General features: G+C 37.7%; 1 protein-coding gene across 2 annotated transcripts in view; it reads left to right on the top strand.

The window, feature by feature from the left end:
• Positions 1 to 22674, top strand: part of ADK (adenosine kinase) — a 448784-nt gene that overhangs the window by 193523 nt on the left and 232587 nt on the right. For both annotated transcript variants that reach the window (XM_006090233.2, XM_023755075.1), the window contains 2 exons: positions 14686 to 14858; positions 17316 to 17424. In XM_006090233.2, coding sequence (XP_006090295.1) covers positions 14686 to 14858; positions 17316 to 17424 — 282 coding nt within the window. The remainder of the gene's footprint in view (positions 1 to 14685; positions 14859 to 17315; positions 17425 to 22674) is intronic.

Genomic DNA, 22674 nt, shown 5'->3' with positions numbered 1-22674 from the left:
GAATTTTCTACCTTTCTGAGTGGTTTATTTTTACATTTTTGGTTAAAGTATGAGGGGAAAGAATACTCCCCTCAATGGCTATATACTTATCCCAGTGCACTCTATTCAATAATTCCCTCTTTTGTCATCTCAATGAAGTGTCATCTGTATTCTATACTCTTTTGTCATTGATACTTGGGTCTGTATTTAAACTTTATTTTTTTCTGTTGATTTCATAATACCTGGTAGTAAATCCTTCTTTCTCCCCCCATCATTATTATTCACCTTTTTCAGGATGTATTTTCCTATTATCCTCTCAGGTTTAAGGGTCATATTGATGTTTTCAAAATATCACATTGGAATTTATAGGTTCGTTGAGGAGAAATAATATTTTCATAATAATTTTTTAGGATAAATGTCTTCTTTTTGTCTTACATCAAGATTTTAATTCTCCATTTTGTTTATGTGTGTGTATTTAAATTTTTTATTGTAGAAAATTTCAAATCTACATAGAAGTAGAAAGAATAGTATAATGAACCCCATGTACTAATGATCTAGCTTAAATAATTATCAATATTTTGCCAAACTTGTTTTATCGCTTTCTCTTATGAGGCAAATCCCAGATATCTTGTCATTTCATCTATAAATCCTTTGAATTAACTCTTCAGGAATGACACTTTAAAAAAAATCCCACTGCCATACTATTACCTTAATATATTAATTTCTTAATGTTATTTAATATTCAATTCATATTTAAATTTTTATAATTTTTTCAAAAATATCCATTTGTGATAGGTTTATTTGAATCAAGATCTAAGCAAGAATTCAAACTTTGCATTTATGCCTTATATTTTTTACTTAGTAATTATCTTGCTTCCCCCTTTTTAAAGTGTCATTGACTGTTTCTAAAAAGAGAAACTAGGTTATTTGTACTATAGACTACCTTATTGTCTGGATTTGGTCATTTGCTTCATATTTAATACTAGAGGCCTGGTGTACAAAATTTGTGCATTCAGGGGCGGGGGTCCCTCAGCCGGGATTGCAAGAGGGCGCAGGCCAGGCCAAGGGACCCTTCTGGTGCACGATCGGGGCTGTCTTGCCCAGTCCTGATTGGCCGGACTCAAGTGCTGGGGATGCATTGATGAGTAAAACATGAAAATGCCTGCTTTCATGGAGCTCATATTTTAGTGGGAGGGAGAAATATAATGAATGTGGTATGTAAACAAATTAGAAGGTGTTAAAGAAAGGGAGTAAAAAGTAGAAGTTTTGTTGTGGTATTGGCAATGTTGGAACAAAAGGAGCATTTTATTTACAGTATTACATAGGGTGTGTGAAACAGTTTTGTTGAGAAAATAAGATTTAAGTAAAGGCTTTCAAGATGAAGGAAGAGCCATAGGGTTTAAGGGGAAGTCTAGTATAGTAGAGATGTCAGCATTTCCTAATAGAGCACAGGCTTGGTATGTTTCAAAATTTTGCAAGGAGTTAAGTCTGCTTGGAGCAGAATACGAAGAACAACAGGAAATGAGGTGAGAGAGGCAATAGGAGGTAAAGAAGCGTGGCTTGTTTCTGTAGGGCTTCATAGACCTCATAAGGATTTTTGCTTTTTACTGAGTGATGTGGAGAGCATTGAGGGTTTTGAGTAAGGGGATGATAAGCTCACCGACTTGCATTTTAAAGGAAAATGCCAAGGATGGAAGTAAGGAGATTAGGAAATGATTGCAACGGTCCAGGCAAGAAGTCTTGATAAGTTGAATGGGTGATAGTAGTGGAATTACTGAAAAGTGGATGCAAAAAAGGTTAAAATCTGGAAATAATTTTAGGATAGAGCTACTGGACAAGAAATTTTTTTTTCTTCTACCCTTCTAGGTTCTTGGGCTGGTCTAATAATTAAATGGTCAAAAAAATAAAAATAACAAGCTAGATTAACAGAAGAAAAACAAATTTTTAATTCCACATGTATAGGAGCCCTATAAAAATATGAGACCCAAAGGCAAATCAGGCAGTTGAGGCTTTTGTGCCATCCTGAGCTAAGGAATGGGATAGGGGTCGGATAGGGGTCTGGGGACTTAAAGAGGAGGCGGGTAATTCACAAGACAATAAGAAGTACAGATGTTTGGTAATTAGATACTTGCCCAGCCATGTAGATAGGTCATTCAGATAACAGCTATCTCTGATAATAGTTCCCTTCCTGAGTCAGGCCCCTATCTGAATTCTTCTAGGTGGTAGGGAAAGGTAAAAGTTTTTCTTGATTTGCCTGGGTCTTGCCTGCCTTCCGCTTAAACTAATCCACATGCCGAAGGGGCACGTTTGGGGTGGTACATTTTGTTACCCTTCAGAGCTAATAGCTTTTTCAAAGGACTGGATGAGTGTGGGGTGAATAATATTTTCCCAACATATCTCCTTATTGCTTCTTCTTTATTATACAGGATAAACATACCTTTATGTATAGTAACAAAAGTGATCCTTATTTAAATTCAGTAATTTCACTTTCTTGTTTAAAACCCTGCAGTGGCATCCTGTTGCACCCTGAGTAAAAGTTACTCTTCTTACCATACCCAACAAGGTATGCATGATCTGGGACCAGCATATTTTTACAAACTTACTTAGCTACTCTCCATCTTCCTCACCATGCCGTAGCCACACTGATTTTCACATTTTTTAAATATGCCAACCCTCTTAGAATCTTTGCACTTGGCTCTTCTTTCTTTTTTTCTCCAACCCCAAGCTCGTTCTTTGTGTGATTAGCTCATTTGAATATTTTTGTTTGTTAAATATCCTTAGGCCTATTCAAAGTAGACTCTGTCCTTGCACCTCTTCACTCCCCATTGTCCTCAGCCATTTGTTTTTTTTCTTCATAGTGCTTCTTACAATTATTTTATTTCTCTGTTTCATGTTTCTGTTTTGTTTGCTTTATATTTCGTTTTGTGTGGAATCTCCATTAGATAGACACCATTGTGACTTGTTCAAGACTGTGTTTCAGTGCTAGCATGATTTCTGGTCCATAGAACTATTCATTAAATACATTTAGATTGGATTGACTGACTAAATTAATAAACAAAATATTTACGTTATATGCTACAGTAGCAGAGCTGGACATTATATCTTACTTAGATTTCAGTTAAATCTAATTATTCTTATATTCTCCTTCCTTAATCAGTCATTGCATATTGCTTATTGTAAGATGGCCATAAGTGGTTCTTTATCACCAGAAGAATATTTCCTCATTGAAATCCATTCAGCTATTAACATCTAGGTAAATTCTTATTTTTAGCAGATAACCTATATTCATATAGTTATGCTACCTGTCATGGAAATGTATCAAAGAAATGTGAAACAGTAGCTTTAAAGATGTCCTCTATCCACACTCTGTTTTTCTCTTAAAGCTATTACCCTAAAGGAAGAAAGGGGGAAAAAAGAGAAATCTATGTTGTGAGTTCAGGTTTACCACAGTAAGTGTTTAAGAAAGGGTCCTGTTACCATGACAATTGATGCATGGATTTTAAGTGGAAATTTTTCATCGGATGATAATATTTTGTAGCATCCCTATTTTCTTAGTATAAAATTGTTCTTTGTCAAATTAAAAGAGTTCTGAAAACCCCTGTTAAAATTAATTTTTAAATGTTTTTATTATAAATTTTTCAAGTCACTTATTATAACTACAATTATACCAAAAGAATATACTTTCATAGATCTGTCATATAAAAAGTTAAGTGTTTGATTTGATAATAAACATTAGTTTTCTAATCTGTACTAGATCTTTGTTTAAATGGTAAATAAAATGGTAAATAGTTTAATATATTGGGAGTTTTGGGCAATAGAAAACGACCTGCCATTTTATAGATTCCTTTGCCCTACTAGTAAATGCTTTCTAACTCCAGTGGAGGAAGGCTGTTAAGCTTTAAGTGTTCTGTCATATTTGCAGGCTTTTATAGTAGAAAAGAACAGCAGTGAGCAATGATGATGGAAAATGATGGCAGGTAGACTTAAAACATCATAAAGCACAGACGATTGTATGTAATGCCTTGAATTGAATCCTTTTTTCAATGAAATGATGAGCCATATGTGCCACCCTTATGGACCCTGTAAGAAGAGGAGAAGAAATGTGCCCTAATGCTAACTGTGCATGAAATTGCAGTGTTAGGAGATATTGACCAGATGTTTCAATCTCAACAAATAGCTTGTTATGTGACTGAGTGAAAATATCTTTGCTGCTTTGATCACATACACCTTGAAGGAAGGGCTAATTTAATAGACGCTGTCATAGTTTATCATTGTCAATAAACTTTGACTTGACCTTTGCCTTATATTTTTGATGTTGCTTCTAATATGTGTCTATGGGCAGATGTTTACTGCCTTTAAGGGATTTTGCTTTTTATAACACATATGCTAAAAACAGTAAAGGAGAAGGATTTTTTTTTCCAATTTTCTCTTGTTCTTTTGTATTTAATAAGCATGCTTCTTTGTAGATTTTGTAGAATTTCTGAGCGAATGCAGCTGAGTGACATTCTTACTTCTGAAGACCCACTTTCTTACTATCTTCACCTCTATGTCCCAGTTTTATTTGGCCACAATAACTTATATGGTGATTTTTTTCTTATTTTATATTCTGGGTTTTTTTTTATAGCTTGAACTGATGGATCTCTTACAAAATTATAATTTCTTGACTTTTACAATTAAGGACAATGGTAGCTAGAGAAATGAAGTTACTTATACATGACCACACAGTCATATTTGATGATACTCCTTCCAATATGGTTTTCTTTATTTCCCTTTCTTTCCTCCTATCTGGAGTAATGATTGAGAGTTTACTTTATAAAACCATACAGAGTTGAGCTCTGCCACTGACTTACTTTCCTTACCTGTGAAATTGGAGTAGTGAGTATTTATCTCATGTTTGGTAGTTCAGATTAACTGGGATAACATAGTAAGTAAAGGACTAGCATAATGCCCAAATTATAGTAAGTACTTGCTAATTTAGCTCCTAATTATATTGTTGTTTCTAACTCATCTTCAGCTAATTATAGTGTTAACTTCGCTGAACCTTTTTTTATATTTAGTTTTAGCACAATTTTTTTCTCAAGTTGTCAGGGGGAAATGTCTGGAGTATAATGGAAAAATGATAAAATAATTTTAGAAGTGATTTTGAAATTATGATAAATATGTGGATTAATCATATGTCCTCTAAACAAGGGCAGCCATTGCTACCAGTAAGTTGAAGTTGCTTGAGGGTATAGGAAAGGAAAGTTTTCCTCGACCCTCTTAGTATCTCTGAAAATTAAACTGACAAAGCATACACATTTGTTTAATGTAAATTTTATGCAACACAGGAGCCTTCATAAAGAAATGAAGACTCAAAGAAACAATTTGACTTGAGTATTTTTATGCTAGGTTTGATGAAGAGTGGGAAGTCTTGTAGAAACACGATAGGTCAGCGGATGAGGCACATAGAATAAAACTGGGTGAACTTTTGTTAGGATTCTCATGTCCCTTTGTCTGTGGGATGAAGATATTCTCTTCCTCCAGGTATGGGGGTGCGGGGGGAGTACTTCCCACACGAGGATTTTTATGAGCTGCTTCAAGGGAGAAGTAAAGGGGAGGTCAGAGTACCTTCCTGCTTCTGCATTTCCTCAGTTATTTTTTTAGCCATTGTGCTATAATTTGGAATAGTGTGTCCTGATGCCCATTAGTATATTCCTTTATATATTACAGCATTTCACTCTGTAAGGCAATTTAACTGTTTCAAATAATGTGAAAATGGTATCTATTGAACTCTATTTCTAAAAACATTTTCTAGAAGGTTGTTTTCTTTTAAAAATAAGATCAGATTTCTCCTTAAGAAAACTCTTTGTATTCCAGCCTAAAAGAAAGACTTTTTTTGTGCATAGCAAGAAACTAAAAGTTAAAGTAGGCATGGTTTTTTTAAATCTTGGGAGAACATAGAAGAAGAATGTATACTATCCATTTTTGATAGAAATCATGTTGCTTAAAGGCTTCTGGTGAAAGTCGGATTGAATAAAAACCTAAAGCATATTTGGGTGCTATGCTAATTTTTATCATCTAGTTTTGGAGACCTTTGGAAATATATCTAGGCTACTTATTGTAGATAGCTAAGAAACTAATTGCGTAACAATTTCAGATAATATAAGTTGTTGCATTTTAAAAACATAACTTACACAGCATTTTTAAATTTGGATAAATACCTTTAGTTTAAATGGTTTTATTGGTTCATTCGGTGCAATCCTATATAACCTGTTAATCTTCTGCTTAAAAGGAAAAAGGCTTCCTCCCTGGCTATATTCGTGTTCTCCCTGTATATGCCTTTTCACCTTTGGTGTGGGTGCCTTAGTCCCTTTTAGGAATCTGGTGAAATCTATTGAATCCTCTTCTCAGAAAAGTACATCAGAGTTTCCTTATAATTCCAGGGAATTCATGGATTCCCCCGCTTCCGCCCACACATGCCTTGACCTGATATCGGCCCATGGGTCTCATGCAGACTACAAATCTTCTTAGAAGATAAAATTCAAACTCCTTAGTATTCTAAATATTTAACAGTTTGCCTTAGAAATAACAATAAAATAGTGTTTTTGCTACCCACATAATAATTGCATTAGTGGTAATTATAACAATAGTTAAAATATATTCTGTGCCAACTTTATGCCAGGTTCTATACTAAAACTTTAACCTGGGTCATTGGTTATATTATTAATATCTCCAAGTGACATATATTCAGTAAGCATTTATTGTGTGTTTTAGAACAAACTCTATCTTTAGAATACAGATTTAAGGAAGAGATTATAGCATTTTGACACTTTTCTTATTCATCTTCATTCATTGCATTTGTAAGGTACCAAAATCCTGTGTGGAATACTGAATTTACTTTCAGTTCTCTAATTCCAATAGCCTCATTTTTTGCTTCTGAGCCTCTTTGTCATCCTTCTTCCTCTGAAAATTAACTATCTCACACAAGATCTACCAGGTCCCTTAGTTTCTACAAGTTTCAGCATGGCCACAGTTTCACATATATTCCTTAGGAAATTTCTTTGGCCACTCCCCAAAGTCTAACATATGTGCTACTCTCATGTGCTGATATATATATCACACGCCCTGGGAATAGATTAGATCAGATCCAGAAAAAGTGTGTAGGATGAGAAGAGCAGGTAATCCTTAGATCCAGGCCTATAGAACACTAAGGGATCAGGAGAAGAAAAGAAGCCTACAAAAGAGATAGAGAAATGCTGCACTGTCTATTTTTTAAAATCTTATGTTTTTAATATATTTCATTGATTTTTTTACAGAGAGGAAGGGAGAGGGATAGAGAGTTAGAAACATCGATGAGAGAGAAACATCGATCAGCTGCCTCCTGCACACCTCCTACTGGGGATGTGCCCGCAACCCAGGTACATGCCCTTGACCGGAATCGAACCGGGGACCTTTCAGTCGCAGCTATCTATTTTTTACTACAATAATGTTCAACAAATGGTAGATGATCAGAAAATATTTATGCAATGAGTTTAATGAGATTAGACTAAAACGTACTTTATATTTTAGTGCCCTGATATTATCATCATCATCAGTACTCTTTAACAGACACTTTGCATACATTATCTTACTCAATTCTTATAATAATTCTACAAGAAATATAATCTCTAATAGACTATGTAATTTACTATCACAGGACAAGATGAACTATCTGTGTCCTAGTCTAAAGTTTATCTTTCTTTCCCCCCTACTAGACCAAAATTCCCAAAATCTTCTCTGAAAACTAGATGTGAACAGGTATTTAACAATAAAAGTAACAAAAGAACCATTGTTGGTATAATAGTAGGAATCTTGGGAACCAATTTTTATTAATAGTATGTTTGCCAACAGGGGAAATGGAGCAGTTTTGGCAGGAAAGGAGCATAGCATACTAGTTATTGAGGGAGAATGGATTCTTAATAATATTTATAAAAATCTTTGTGTTTCACCGTCTCACTTGGGAGCACAGCAATCCTCTGAAAGAACCAATCCTTTAAGCTATGTGATAGATGCTATTTTCCTAACCAACTACTTCACTTACGATTTCCTCACCACCCTTTGCAATCTGTTTGTTGCTGTTATTACCCAGTTTTGACATTTAATCTCTTTCAGTTGTGCTCCAGTTTTTCTGAAACGCCTCATTGGATTTCTGATATAAAATTTCTTACGTTTGGCTTATCTTGCTATTATTTTAGTATCTAGGTACCATTCTTCAGCATTCTATTATGAATTGAATTAAAGTATATACCATTGCTTTAGAAGTGACTGTCGCTTGAGCATCATTGTCAATTACATTGTTCTAAATATTCCATTTAGGTGGCAAAGAGGAAATTCATCTGGCAGATGAAGTTAATATTAATAGAAATCTTTCCATATGTGGTTAAAGACTCTTGATGTGAAGCTTAATATGATATTTATTTAGCTCCATTTAATTTCAATTATAAATTTTCTTCCTGCCTGCCTGCCTTCCTTCCTTTCTTTCTAATATATTCTTATTGATTTCAGAGAGGGAGAGGGAGAGATAGAAACAATGATGAGAGAGAATCATTGATTGGCTGCCTCCTGCATGCCCCCTACTGGGAAACGAGCCTGCACCTCAGGCATGTTCCCGTGACCAGAATCGAACCCTGGACCCTTTAGTCTGCAGGCCAACATTCTATCCACTGAACAAACCAGCTTAATGAGGCCTCATCTCTCATCATCTGACTCCTTTACTCAAAATCCTCATTTGTGCCCTTCTACATACAGAATGCTCCCTAATTTCTTAAAGTGTCATTTAGTGATCTGGCCTAGATCTACTTTTCACATTAGTCTGTTCCCTCCCACATTGTGCTCTGTCATTATACTCCTAATAGTCCTTTATTTCTCTTTTCATTGTTTTTTTTTGTTAACATTATACTCTTTTACTAGTATTCCTCAACTGTGTGCTAAGACCCCTTGGGTGCTTTAGCAAATCCACATTGAGTCTGCAGGTCATTTCAAAATTTCTAGGAAAACATGTGACATCTATTAGGTTCAACATTTGAACCACTAACTGCAGATATTTCTGTTTTAACATTGCATTGCTACTTTCCTCTTGGTGGTATCAGATACTTTGGAAAACTGGGGTTTGGGTAGCTTCTGTGATTAAAAATACAACAAAACAAGTACTACACAAAAATCATTGTGACACAGCAAATGAGAGTGGTGCTGACCAGTCTGATTCCAAGTTTTGAGAATTTTACAGTGCGCAATAGGCTCTCAATTATTAGGAAATAAATACTAGATTGTTTGGAACTAGCTACTTACTAAACAGAATTTATTTTACCTTAAGAACACCATGATAAAATTCCCAACAGGAGAGGAGGCATGTGCTCTGTGCTGTGCCTCTACTTCCAGTTCACAGCCATTTTTGAAAGTTACACCCATCTTTCAGAGACTAGTTGATAATGTCACCCATCTCTGGATGCCTTTTCTGATCTCCCTTCGCTTATATTTAACTAGAGGCCCGGTGCACAAAAATTTGTGCACTCGGGGGGGAAGAGGGGGTCCCTCAGCCCGGCCTGTGCCCTCTCGCAGTCTGGGACCCCTCGGGAGATAACGACCTGCTGGCTTAGGCCTGCTCCTGAGTGGCAGAGGGCAGGCCCAATCCCTAAGTGCAGCCCCTGGTCAGGCTCAGAGCAGGGCCGATTGGGGAGTTTGGGCGCCGCCCCCTGTCATGCACAGAGCAGGGCGGATCGGGAGGTTGCAATGCCACCCTCAGTCACGCTCAGGGTAGACTGATTGGGGGGTTGGGGCACCACCCCCTGTCACACTCAAGGCAGGGTCGAGGGTCGATGGAGAGGTTGCAGCGCCACCCCCTGTCACGCACAGAGCAGGGCCAATCAGGGGGTTGGGGCACTGCCCCCTGTCACTCACAGAGCAGGGCCCATCAGGGGGTTGAGGAGCTCCCCCCCTGTCACTCACAGAGTAGGGCCGATAGGGGAGCTGGGGCACCGCCCCCTGTCACACACAGAGCAGGGCGATCAAGGGGTTGGGGCACCGCACCCTGTCACACTCAGGGCAGGGCCAATGGGGAGTTATGGCTCTACCCTGTCACACACAGAGCAAGGCCCGTGGAGGGGGTTGGGGCGCCACCCTCTATCACCCACAGAGCAGGGCCGATCAGGGGTTGTGCGCTGCACCCTGTCACACACAGACCGCAGGCAATCGGGGGTTGGGGAGCTCCCCCCCTATCAGGCGCAGAGCAGGGCTGATCAGGGGGTTTGGGCGCTGCCCCCTGTCACGCTGATCCCGGTGCTGGGAGCCTCGCTGCTCCGCTGATCCCGGTGCCGGGAGGCATATTACCCTTTTACTATATAGAATAGAGGCCTGGTGCACGGGTGGGGGCTGGCTGGTTTGCCCTGAAGGGTGTCCTGGATCAGGGTGGGGGTCCCCACTGGGGTGCCTGGCCAGTCTGGCTGAGGGGCTGAGGGCTGTTTTCCTGCTGGCAGTTGACTAAAAGCTCCCAACCGCTCCTTGTTTTCTTTCTTTTTTTTTTTTTATTCTGGGCCAGCTTTAGCTCTGAGGCCTCGCTGCTGAAAACATGGATACAATGTTGCGGTCTGGGGCTGACTGACAGCCGGTTTTGTTTAGCTTCTTATTTGCAACATAGTAATAGTTGCTCGGCTATATTTGTTAGAATGTTTCAAACTGCCAGCTCAGAGGCCGGCAAGTCAGGCGGGGAACGTTGGAGTCTGCAGTCACTTCCAGCTGCCTGGCTGCTGGCCGCCATCTTGGCTGACAGTTAATTTGCATAAGGATACGCTGATTAGCCAATGGGAAGGGTAGCGGTCGTACGCCAATTACCATTTTTGTCTTTTATTAGTGTAGATTGCCCTCCTGAGTGTTTCCTGGTGGTATTCTGCCTTTACTGTTGCTTTTAAAATTGAATTCAACTAATTTCATGTATTTATTTAAAGTAATCAATTATGGCTGTAGTTTTCTTATTCATTAAGTTAGGTGTAGTTACTTACAGTGTAGTGAGAACCCTTTCATTCTCTGTATGAAAGTGACCCAATTATAATAATAGGTATCATTTACTGATCTAAAGTACATTTCTTGTTAGTCTATTTCTAATTCTTAAAGCATGCTCCCAAGATCATAGGTTGTATTATCAACATTATATTTGAAGAAATTGGGATTTATCACTGTTGGTTTCCAGAACACTGACACACCCCCTAACCTTTAGCTATTCTAGTTCCTTTTTCTTTTACTGTTGAGTATAGAATCAGCTTTTTGGTATCTTCAGAAATCCTGTTGAGATTTTGATTAGTGTTGCAGTGAATCTATGAATAAATTTGGGGAGAATTGCTATCTTAAGACTATTGAGTTTTCTAATTCACACACATAGTATCCCTTTATATAGTTGGTGGTGGGTGTTTTTGTTTTTTTTTTTTAGTTTTTTTAGTTGTTTTTTTTTGTTTTTGTTTTGTTTTTTTGGTAGTGTTCTGTGTATAGGTCTTACACATGTTTTCTTAAATTGGTCCCTTTATGTTTCAATTTTTGATGCTATTGTAAATGACATTGTTTTCCTAATTTTAATTTTCAACTATTCCTTGATAGTATATAGAATTACATTAAATTTGTGTACTTTTGGTTTTGTTCCATCCACCAAAAGGGTGGATTACAAACAAATATTTGGTAATACGCAGTTACAATCGGCCCGAGTTTACACGTTTCCCGCACTCCACCGCAAATCTATATGAACCGAGTTAAAGACGGCTCCCGCGGAGTACGCGCAATTCACGCGAGCCGACTTAACTCGTTTCCCCCACTCCAAGTGTTAATTTTCAACTATTCCTTGATAGTATATAGAATTACATTAAATTTGTGTACAGTGATCTTGAATACTGAGACTTCGATAAAGTCACTTTTTAATCCTAGAAAATTTATGTAGATTCTTATGATTTCCTTAAACACGCACAGATTGGTGTCCTGCCAAAGCCTCAAGAGCTACTTTATATGGATTTCAGCTCATTCCTCTCTGAGACTCTTTTTCACTTTATCTCTGGTCCCTCATTTCAGTGAGAATGCCAGGCTCCGTTTGGTTTCTTCCTCCTGGCACTGTAGTCTGGAAATTGCCTCCTGGCAGATAGCCTGCATGATGTCAGGGCTCACCTTGTTTTCTGTCGGAATCATAGTCCTGCCCTGTCCAGTGTCTGAAAATTCTATAGTTGTTTCCTTTTAGTTTTGTTTTTTAAGTATACACAACACAAGAGTAATTCTGGACCTTCTTACTCCCTCAGGGCTAGGGTAGAAGTTAAAGATGGGTATTTAAAGATGTACTATACATACCTAAACAAAGAGAGGTTGGGCAATTTATTTTGGCTAAAAGAAGGAACATAACAAGAAGCTTTGAACAAGATTGCATCTCTTTCCTGGAGAATTTGAAAATGTGGTTGTGTCTTTGTATTATGGTCACTGTCATTTTCCTCTAGTAGACATGCATTAAGTGTTTATTGATTGGATGTCAGAATGGTCAAAAACAGATTGCTTAGGTGTTGGTAATATATTGTGTTGGAGGTAATGTTAGACATGTACTAAAATTTTAACAGAACTATTAGCAGATTAATTTATAAACTTTCAAAAAAGATTTTTTAATCTTTCAACTTTCTTGAAAACATCCTTACTTTCTCAGCTAGGTTATTAAGTGCTTTGAAGCCATGAGCATGGCTTCTACTTCTTTTATGTGTCTGCTTTGGCGTACTAAACTCTTATTTTAAATTGACTAACTTTTGAGTAGAAATCACTGATCAAGAGTAAAAGTCTCACATTTTGTCAGTGTCCTAGATACCAAAAATAGCCAGAGTATTTAGACTTTCTACATGAACAAAAGTAATGTGTAGAACAAGACATATTCTTGGCTGTTATGTCTGTACTTTTCGTGTGTCTGGTTTAAAGTATTTAATTTAATTAACAACTTTATGAGGTGTATTTATATATATTTTTAAATTTACAGATGAGGAAAATGAGGCATAGAAATGCCTAAGTGACATTCTTACTCGTACAGCTAGTAAGTGGCAGAGGCAAGATTTGAATCCAGACTGTCTCAATATACTAGGTGTACCGGTTAATAATGCGGATTTTGTAATCAAAGAAAACACGATAATTTCAAGAGAAACATCAAAAGTGCTTTATTCAAAGTAATGTCCATCGCTAGCTACACATTTCCCCCATCTTTCAGGTAATTTGTGCATACCGCCCCAATAGAACTTTTCTTGTTTTGGGGCACACCATTCAGAGACCCAATTTTCCACGTCTTCGTACATTTTGAAGTGCTGCCTCAGAAAGTGCATGTGCCATCGATCAGAACAAGTGATAATCTGAAGGAGCAAGGTCTGGTGAATATAGTGGGTGGTTAATACTTCCCAGGCAAGATCTTTTAACGTGTCTTTAACTGGTTTTGAAGTGATGGTGTGTCATCATGAAGCAAAATTACTTTGCGTGTCTTCTGGCACATTCTGGTCGGTTCACGATCGAAGCATGGTTCAAATTGATTATTTGTTGTCGGTAGCGATCAGTTTTAACGGTTTCACCTGGTTTTAGAAGCTCTTAAAACACCACACCTTCCTGATCCCACCAAACGCAGAGCAGTGTCTTCTTTCTGAAGTGATTTGGCCTTGCAAAGATGTTGGTGGTTGACCTGGATCAACCCATGATTTTGTGCATTTGGGATTCTCAAAATAAATCCACTTTTCATCACCAGTCACAATTCGATGCAAAAAAGACTTTCTTTCATGCCGTTGAAACAACATTTTACTGATGACTTTTCGGTTTTTCATTTGTCTTCCGTTCATTTGATGTGGCACCCATTTTCCTTCCTTTAAAATCTTTTCCATTGCTTTTAAATGATCGGAAATGGTTTGCTGAACAACGTTTAATCTTTCTGCACATTGTTTTTGAGTTTGACAGGCATCTTCATCCAATAATGCTTGTAATTGTTGGTCTTCAAACTTTTTCGGTTGACCTGGACGTTCTTTGTCTTTCACATCGAAATCATCACTTTTAAAGCGTTTAAACCACCGTTCACAAGTATCTTAAGATGGAGCATGTTTACCATAAACTTCCAGAAGTATACGATAACTTTTTCTTTAAAATAAAGCAATGAATTAAAACTTCCCGCAAATGCTCTTTTTTTTGGTATGAAATTCGACATTTTTAAGCGTAAAAATATCTATGATGTTAACACCTTCAGCAAATTTGACATATGAAGTTTTGAAGCTTGCTGTCAATACAACAAAATAGCATACATATCAAATCGCTTATATATCAACATATGTGTAACTCCATCTATTAAAAAAATCCGCATTATGAACTGGTACACCTAGTAGATGCTGGGCTTTTAATGATATTGCTATATTACTTCTATTGGGAATTGCTATTATTTTTCTGTATCAAGCCAGCATTGCCCTAGGTCTATTTGACTTTAGATTCTGAGTTTTTAACCACTGTGCTCTATTTCTCTCCCCAAAAGTAGTATAATAAGATTTTATGTGATTGTTATATCAAATTTGTTATCATAAATGGTAGTACAGGATTGGAATTCCATTCATAACAACCACAGTTTCTAATAAGGTATCTCTTTTATGCCACTATCTACAACAGAATACTGAACTATGGTGTACCATTTTCTGACACATTAAAATTATTTATGTTCCTGTTTTTCAGTGGATGATTCAGAAGCCACACAAAGCAGCAACATTTTTTGGTTGCATTGGGACAGATAAATTTGGGGAGATCCTGAAGAGAAAAACTGCCGAAGCGCATGTGGATGCTCATTACTATGAACAGAATGAGCAGCCAACAGGAACTTGTGCTGCATGCATCACTGGTGGCAACAGGTCAGTGTAATTCCCAGGGAAGCTTATACTAACTGGCTATTTCAATACTGGTAAAATCTGAATTCCAATCTAATTTTGGAATTTAGATCTCTCGTTTATAATTGCTTTTAATGTTTAATAAACTCTTCCTTATATCATTTTTTCTTTTTTAAAAAAATTGCCCTTGTTGAACCTGCTGTTGTCTTCATGTGGTATAGTGGAATGAAATTTTTGAGATTATCTAATCTAGCATCTACTCCTTATAATTAGGATCAGAGAAGGAAAACATTTTACTCAATGTCTTATAGCAAGCATTTTGCTAAACTGGGTCCCAGGTTCGATTCCGGTCAAGGGCATGTACCTTGGTTGCGGGCTCATCCCCAGTGGGGAGTGTGCAGGAGGCAGCTGATTGATGTTTCTCTCTCATCGATATTTCTAGCTCTCTGTCCCTCTCCCTTCCTCTCTGTAAAAAATCAATAAAATATATATTTTTAAAAGTTATGATTTTAAGGTTTCAATGAATAAACCACTATTGTTCAAACATATTTGAAATATACTTATTTAAACCTTTTCGTTTTTTAGTTTTTCTTAAACCAACATTAATATGCAGGTGCAAAGACAGAAATGGGTCAAGTTTTGCCTCTGTTACCACTCAAGCTAGAGAAAAATTGAGAAATTATTTTTGTATAATAAAGAGCAGTATGATAATATTAGGCTTCCCAGATGTTAACAGCTTGATTTATATACTAATATTATGGTTATGATGCTCAGTATTGTGCAGATAATTTTGGAAATTTGAAACTGAGGGAAACCCTCCCTATCTAATTCATTATCCAAATTGTGGAACCTAACATATTTGGATAAATTGTTTTAGATAGGGGTGGTAACTCTCAGTACCACTATCCAAAACGCAGGAATCAAAGAGTTTAGATAATGCAATAATTTTCTTAATCCAAGTTCTCATTCTCCAAACTCCGAACCAAACACATTTGGATAGTAAGAATACTTGTATTTTTCTTTTGGAGAAACTGAGTAGTTTCCTATCAAAGAGTAGTTTTATTATCAAAATAGAGTTTAGTAATTGATACCACAAGTGTTTGCTTTTATTTAGTAACCATTTTTGTCAAAATTTTGCTAAAGTCATGATTACTTAAATATTCTGTATAAATCAGGACTAATTATTCTGATTTTGTAATATAGTTATTTGCATATAAATATATTGATGCATATTACTCTTATTTTCATTCATCTAATTGAACATAAACAAATAGTCTCAGTAGTCAATTGGCATATGAACAGAAATATGTTTTGGAAGAGAATTGATTTACTTTTTTCTTAACAAGAGGAACCAATCATATTACCACAATCTTAAGTAATGAGATGATATTTTATTTGTGAGGATTTTTGTACCGTAACTACTATTGATTACAAAAGTGGAAAAATGCCAGGCTGGTGTGGCTCATTGGTTGAGCATCAACCTATGAACCAGGAGGTCACAGTTTGATTCCCTGTCAGGGCACATGCCTGGGTTTTGGGTTCTATCCCCAGTAGGGACTTGCAGGAAGCAGCTGATCAATGATTCTCATCACTGATGTTTCTGTCTCTCATATCCTCACCCTTCCTTTCTGAAGTCAATTAAATATATATATATATATATATATATATATATATATATATATATTTAAAAATTAACAAATAAAAAAGTGAAAAACTGTCAAGTTATTTTCTAAATTCTGAGGAGGAAAAATATTTTTATTAATTTCATATGTAATGTAAATAATTATTAAGTTTAATTGTTGAGCAATAATAAAAAGCACTGTGAGGCACTTGTAGCAAGATTTTAAATGTAGTATCCTGCTTAGATTTTTCTACTGCAAAACTGGACCAGGGCAGGGAGGTTTCAACTGTAGAAACTAAATTTATTCCAGTCATTAACATTTAATGCTTGGCAAATTATTTTCACATAGTAAATATAGTCTTTATATGTATTTTGTAAAATTAATCCCATACTTGGCTTTTAAAGCATTAGGTTAAAGAAGAAATGTATAGTGTATTGATACTTAAAAACTGAAGTTTTTATTTGAATATTTTTTATGCATAATGGCATTATAGCTTTATTTCGTAACTGCATTTTGAACTATTAAAATGTAGACAGTAGATAATCTTAGCATTTAAATATTAAAAAGAAACTTAAATGCCAGTTTCTCAAAATACCAGGTGGTATTTAGAACAAGGATTAATATCTCTGTTTATCTCACAGGCAACATAGAAGTCTCAGGAGTTCTCAAAACAAAATTCATTTTATTTACATTTCTTAAAATCAATATACAACAGTTTTGAAGAAATAAAATATAAAACATAAGTATCAAAAAATATTGTTAATTGACTGTATAGAAGTATATGACAAATTTGCAATAAAAGGAATAAGTTGTATATCTGGGGCAAAAAAACTTACTTTGCTTTTTGTTGTTATTTTAGGTCCCTTGTAGCTAATCTTGCTGCTGCCAATTGTTATAAAAAAGAAAAACATCTTGATATGGAGAAAAATTGGATGTTAGTAGAAAAGGCAAGAGTTTATTATATAGCAGTAAGTATTTATCTAATTCAAATTTCCGGTACATGTTTACACTATAAATTATAGTTGTTAGCTGATGTAAATTTTTAAATAATTGTCTTTTACTTATCCTGCAAATTACCCCTCTCAAAGCATATGTTCACTATTTAACATGCAGAATAGTAATATGATCATTCTATGGTAACATAATTTGTATTATTTACCTTCAAGTCTACCTCTTTTGGGATACATTATACATAGATATTGCTTAACCAAGTATCAAATTCCTGTAAAATCTGTTTCTTAAGGTCTTTTGAAGTAATTCTGTGAATTTACATTTTATATTTTTAGGCTACTTCTGAATAATGCATGCATTGTATGGAGAAATATTAGTATTCTAAATATTCACTGCAAACAGTTTGAGCTTATTTACCTAAAAAATCCTAATTGCTATTTATTCCATAGTAATTACCATGATACCTTTTAATTTAATATTTCAGAAATATTGATTGTGACAAATCTCTTAAATCTGGGAATAAGGGCAGCATGTAATTAGAATTATTAAGTCTTCTGACATGAAAGTAATTGGTTAAGAATTTATTTCTAAGATAAGACTGATATAAAAATCCTCCTGAATAAATCACCCCACGAATATTTTGTTTTTATATAATCTGAGTTAAATGTGGCTGACTAAAAATAAGTAGATACCTTTGAAAAATTAAAAGTACCTCAGAAGCATATAATATATGATTTTGATATAACAGCCTCTGCCACTCACTACCTGATCTGTGAAACTGCTGGTAACACGTGTAAAAAATTGATTATCTAATAGGAACGTGCTTATTGAAAATATAATTATTTCTTTCAGTCTAGTGTTAATGTCTCCTACAGCATGTTTATGTGCACTGCTGTAGGCTTTACAAGGTTGTTATTGATTCCAGTGTATAGCAAACCCTACCCCTTGATAAATGTCAAATAAATGCTTACATTAAGAGGATTATTTAGAGGAAAGACATTTTACCTCTTCTGCCAGTATATGAGAAAAACATTTCAAAACTAAAAAATTTTCTCTGTTAATCATCTTCTATTTAATTTTATTTTGCAAAATGTTCTCTTTTTTTTGTTAATGTCTTGGTAGCATATTTTTGTAGTGAAGGTTTTTAGGGAGATTTATTAAGTATTTCAAACCACCTGACATTTGAAAGTCTGATTTTCAAAGAGTACATGATTTAAATTGTGACATTAATTATGTTATATTATTTATATTGACTATGATATATGACAATATATTATGATGGAAAAGTATTTTAACTGACAGTTACAATTGTCTCTATTTAAATGTATGTAATTGGACCCCAGATCATGAACTAACTTGGAAACAACTCATGTTTTAACAGTTATGCACATGTAAGCCATATTGCCAAGTTTGAGTGAATGGGGAATTTTTATAGCAGCATGGACCTAACTTGCAAACAACTCATAGTTTCAGCAATTATGTACTACTATAAGGCATCTAGCTAACTTAGGGTGAATGAAATTTTTGTAAGAGTATTAACTATTTATACCAGTGCTATTTTGTATAAAGTATGGAGTGATTAGTTTTGGACAAGTGAATAAAGAAAATAGAATTATTCTTGAAACATGTGTAGTGTATTAGCCAGAAACAAATATCAGAATGGATTCTGGTTGATATCTCTGATAATAGCTTTTAGCCTTTAGCTTCTATTTCAACAATTTCATAAAAAGAATGCTCTTTTACATTGCCAGGTAAATCTATAAATTTCTCAGAGTTTGGCTATTTTAAAATACTTCTGAGAATAGTAAACATATATTAGATACCTGGGATGCTGTCACTGTTGGTGGACGTTCAACAAATATTTATTTTGCTAACAACTAAGAGCATAATTTTTATTTATTAAAATCTGTGAAATATCTTCTGAAATGTAATACTATTTTCATGTAGACATTCTGCAGTTCTTTTAAATCTTTAATTCTTGTTGAGCACAGAGCATCCAGTTTAGTCTTTTCTTAGCCTATTTTCAAAACAAAATTTTAGATTGAGTAGGTGTAGCTGTACTTAATCAAATAGATGGACTCCTTCCTACTTTTAAGTTCCATAGAATCAGCAGTCTTCTCACATCATCATTTTAAACTCCTGAGGTTTTAACAAGTTAAATTTCTGGGAGCCCTTTAATTACCAAAAGTTCTTGATCTAAGGAAGCAACTCAATATGTCTATTCAACAAGTTTCCAAAATTAAGACATCTGTCTGCATTATATAAAACTAGAGGCCTGGTGCACAAAATTCGTGCACTTGTGCAAGTAGATACTTTTCATATCACACTATTTAGACAAATCTTTTTTCCAATATTTATTGGGGCCAATAAGAGCACATGCATTTTACCTCGGGTGTCCCTCAGCCAGGCCTGCGCCCTCTTGCAGTCTGAGACCCTCAGGGGATGTCCGCCTGCCATCAGTCAGACATCCCTCTTGCAATCTGGGACTCTTGCAGTACAGGACCCCTCACTCCTTACCGCCCACCTGCAGTGGAGGCGAGAGAGGCTCCTGCCACTGCTGCTGAGCTCGCCAGCCGTGAGCCCGGCTTCTGGCTGAGCAGCGCTCCCCTTGTGGGAGCACCTGACCACCAGGGAGCAGCTCCTACACAGCAGCCGGTTGTTCTGCCATTGGGTCAATTTGCATGTTAGGGTTTTATTATATAGGATAAACCAGATCTACATATTCACCAATTCTTCTTTCCACTATTCCAAAAATTAGTAGTGAGCATTAAGATAATTCAAAACCTTAATCGTTTTCTTTGTCACATGATGTAGTGAAGCTAAAATGCAGAGTTCACATCAAAAAGTTGCCTGATTTAAAAAAAAACTGAAACGGAATGTGCTCCATTCAACATTCTTTTTTGGTTTAAAATAAAGTGTTGGCATCTTTTTTTTTTTTTTTTTTTTTTTACCTTTATAACAAGTACACTCAGTTTTTTTCATGTTTAAACCAAATTCCTTGTTAGTTGGTGATTAAGGATTACTAGTTATGTGATAGCTAATTACATTTTTAAAAATATAAATCTCAAGATTCTCTTCATCTGAGCAGCAGATTGGCATATATATATATATACTAGAGGCCCGGTGCACAAAAATTTGTGCACTCGGGGGGTGGGGAGGGGGGTCCCCCAGCCCGGCCTGTGCCCTCTCGCAGTCTGGGACCCCTCGGGAGATAACGACCTGCTGGCTTAGGCCTGCTCCTGGGTGGCAGAGGGCAGACCCAATCCCTAGGTGCAGCCCCTGGTCAGGCTCAGAGCAGGGCCGATTGGGGAGTTGGGGTGCCTCCCTGTCATGCACAGAGCAGGGTGGATCGGGAGGTTGCGATGCCACCCTCAGTCACGCTCAGGGTAGGGCCGATTGGGGGGTTGGGGCACCGCCCCCTGTCACACTCAAGGCAGGGTCGATGGGGAGGTTGCGGCGCCACCCCCTGTCACGCGCAGAGCAGGGCCGATCAGGGGGTTGGGGTGCTGCCCCCTGTCACTCACAGAGCAGGGCCAATCAGGGGGTTGGGGCTCCGTACACTGTCACACACAGAGCAGGGTCAATCAGGGGGTTGGGGAGCTCTACCCGCCACGCACAGAGCAGGGCCGATCAGGGGGTAGGGGCACCGACCCCTGTCACACACAGAGCAGGGCGGATCAGGGGGTTGGGGCGCTGTACCCTGTCACACTCAGGGCAGGGCCAATGGGGAGGTTATGGCTCTACCCTGTCACACACAGAGCAAGGCCGGTGGAGGGGGGTTGGGGCGCCACCCTCTATCACCCACAGAGCAGGGCCGATCAGGGGGTTGGGGCGCCGCCACTGTCACACTCGGGGCAGGGCCGATGGAGAGGTTATGGCTCTACCCTGTCACACACAGAGCAGGGCCCATGGGGAGGTGGGGGTTGGGGCGCCGCACCCTGTCACACACAGAGCAGGGCCGATCAGGGGATTGGTGTGCTGCACCCTGTCAAACACAGAGCTGCAGGGCAATCAGGGGATTGGGGAGCTCCCCCCTATCAGGCACAGGGCAGGGCTGATCAGGGGGTTGGGGCGCCGCACCCTGTCACACACAGAGCCACAGGGCGATCAGAGGATTGGGGAGCTCCCCTCTATTAGGCACAGAGCAGGGCTGATCAGGGGGTTGGGGCGCCTTCCCCTGTCACGAACATAGCAGGGCGGATAGGGAGGTTGTGGCCCCGCCCCCTGTCACACACAGAGCCGCAGGGCGATCAGGGGGTTTGGGCGCTACCCCCTGTCACGCTGATCCCGGTGCCGGGAGGCATATTACCCTTTTACTATATAGAATAGAGGCCTGGTGCATGGGTGGGGGCCGGCTGGTTTGCCCTGAAGGGTGTCCTGGATCAGGGTGGGGGTCCCCACTGGGGTGCCTGGCCAGTCTGGGTGAGGGGCTGAGGGCTGTTTTCTGGCTGGCGAGTGACTGCCAACCGCTCCTTGTTTTTTTTTTTTTTTTTCATTCTGGGCCAGCTTTAGCTCTGAGGCCTCGCTGCTGAAAACATCGATACAATGTTGCGGTCCGGCTGGCTTTCAGTCTGGCTGGTTTCTGGAGTTTTGTTTAGCTTCTTATTTGCAACATAGTACATAGTTGCTTAGAGTTGCAGCTGAGAGGCCAGCAAGTTAGGCGGGGAACGTTGGAGTCCACAGTCACTGAAGCAAGCAAGCCTCCCTGCTCGCTTCAGTGCATGGCTGCCGACCGCCATCTTGGCTGACAGTTAATTTGCATAAGGATATGCTGATTAGCCAATGGGAAGGGTAGCGGCCGTACGCTAATTACCATGTTTCTCTTTTATTAGTGTAGATATATATAATCTTTTCTTCCAGGAACTATTTCTTATAATAGCCCCCTAAGACTATGATATTTAGGAAAGTTTTATGAACAAGATAGGAAATTAGAGACAATAATTTTTCTAAACTTTGTATTTTCTTGTTAAGGCAATATTTATGTGCTATGAAAAATAAGAAAATTAGCCCTGGTTGGTGTGGCTAAGTTAATTGTGCTTTGAAAGGTTGCTGGGTTTGATTCTCAGTCAGGGCATGTGATTTTCAGTCCCTGGTAGGGGGTTTGCAGGAGGTAGCTGATTAATGTTTCATTCTCACCTCGATGTTTCATGTTTCTCTCTCTCCCTTCCCTCTCCCTTCCTCTCTTTCTAAAAAACTATAATAATCTTAAACAAACAAACATATGAAAATTAGCACTGTGTTTCAGTCTCCTCTTGATTTGGAGTAGT

The sequence above is a fragment of the Myotis lucifugus genome, unplaced genomic scaffold (genome assembly GCF_000147115.1).
Source record: "Myotis lucifugus unplaced genomic scaffold, Myoluc2.0 scaffold_69, whole genome shotgun sequence".
Lineage (NCBI taxonomy): Eukaryota > Metazoa > Chordata > Mammalia > Chiroptera > Vespertilionidae > Myotis > Myotis lucifugus.
Note: the sequence above shows the minus strand (reverse complement) of the source record. Positions and strands in the feature narration are given on the sequence as shown.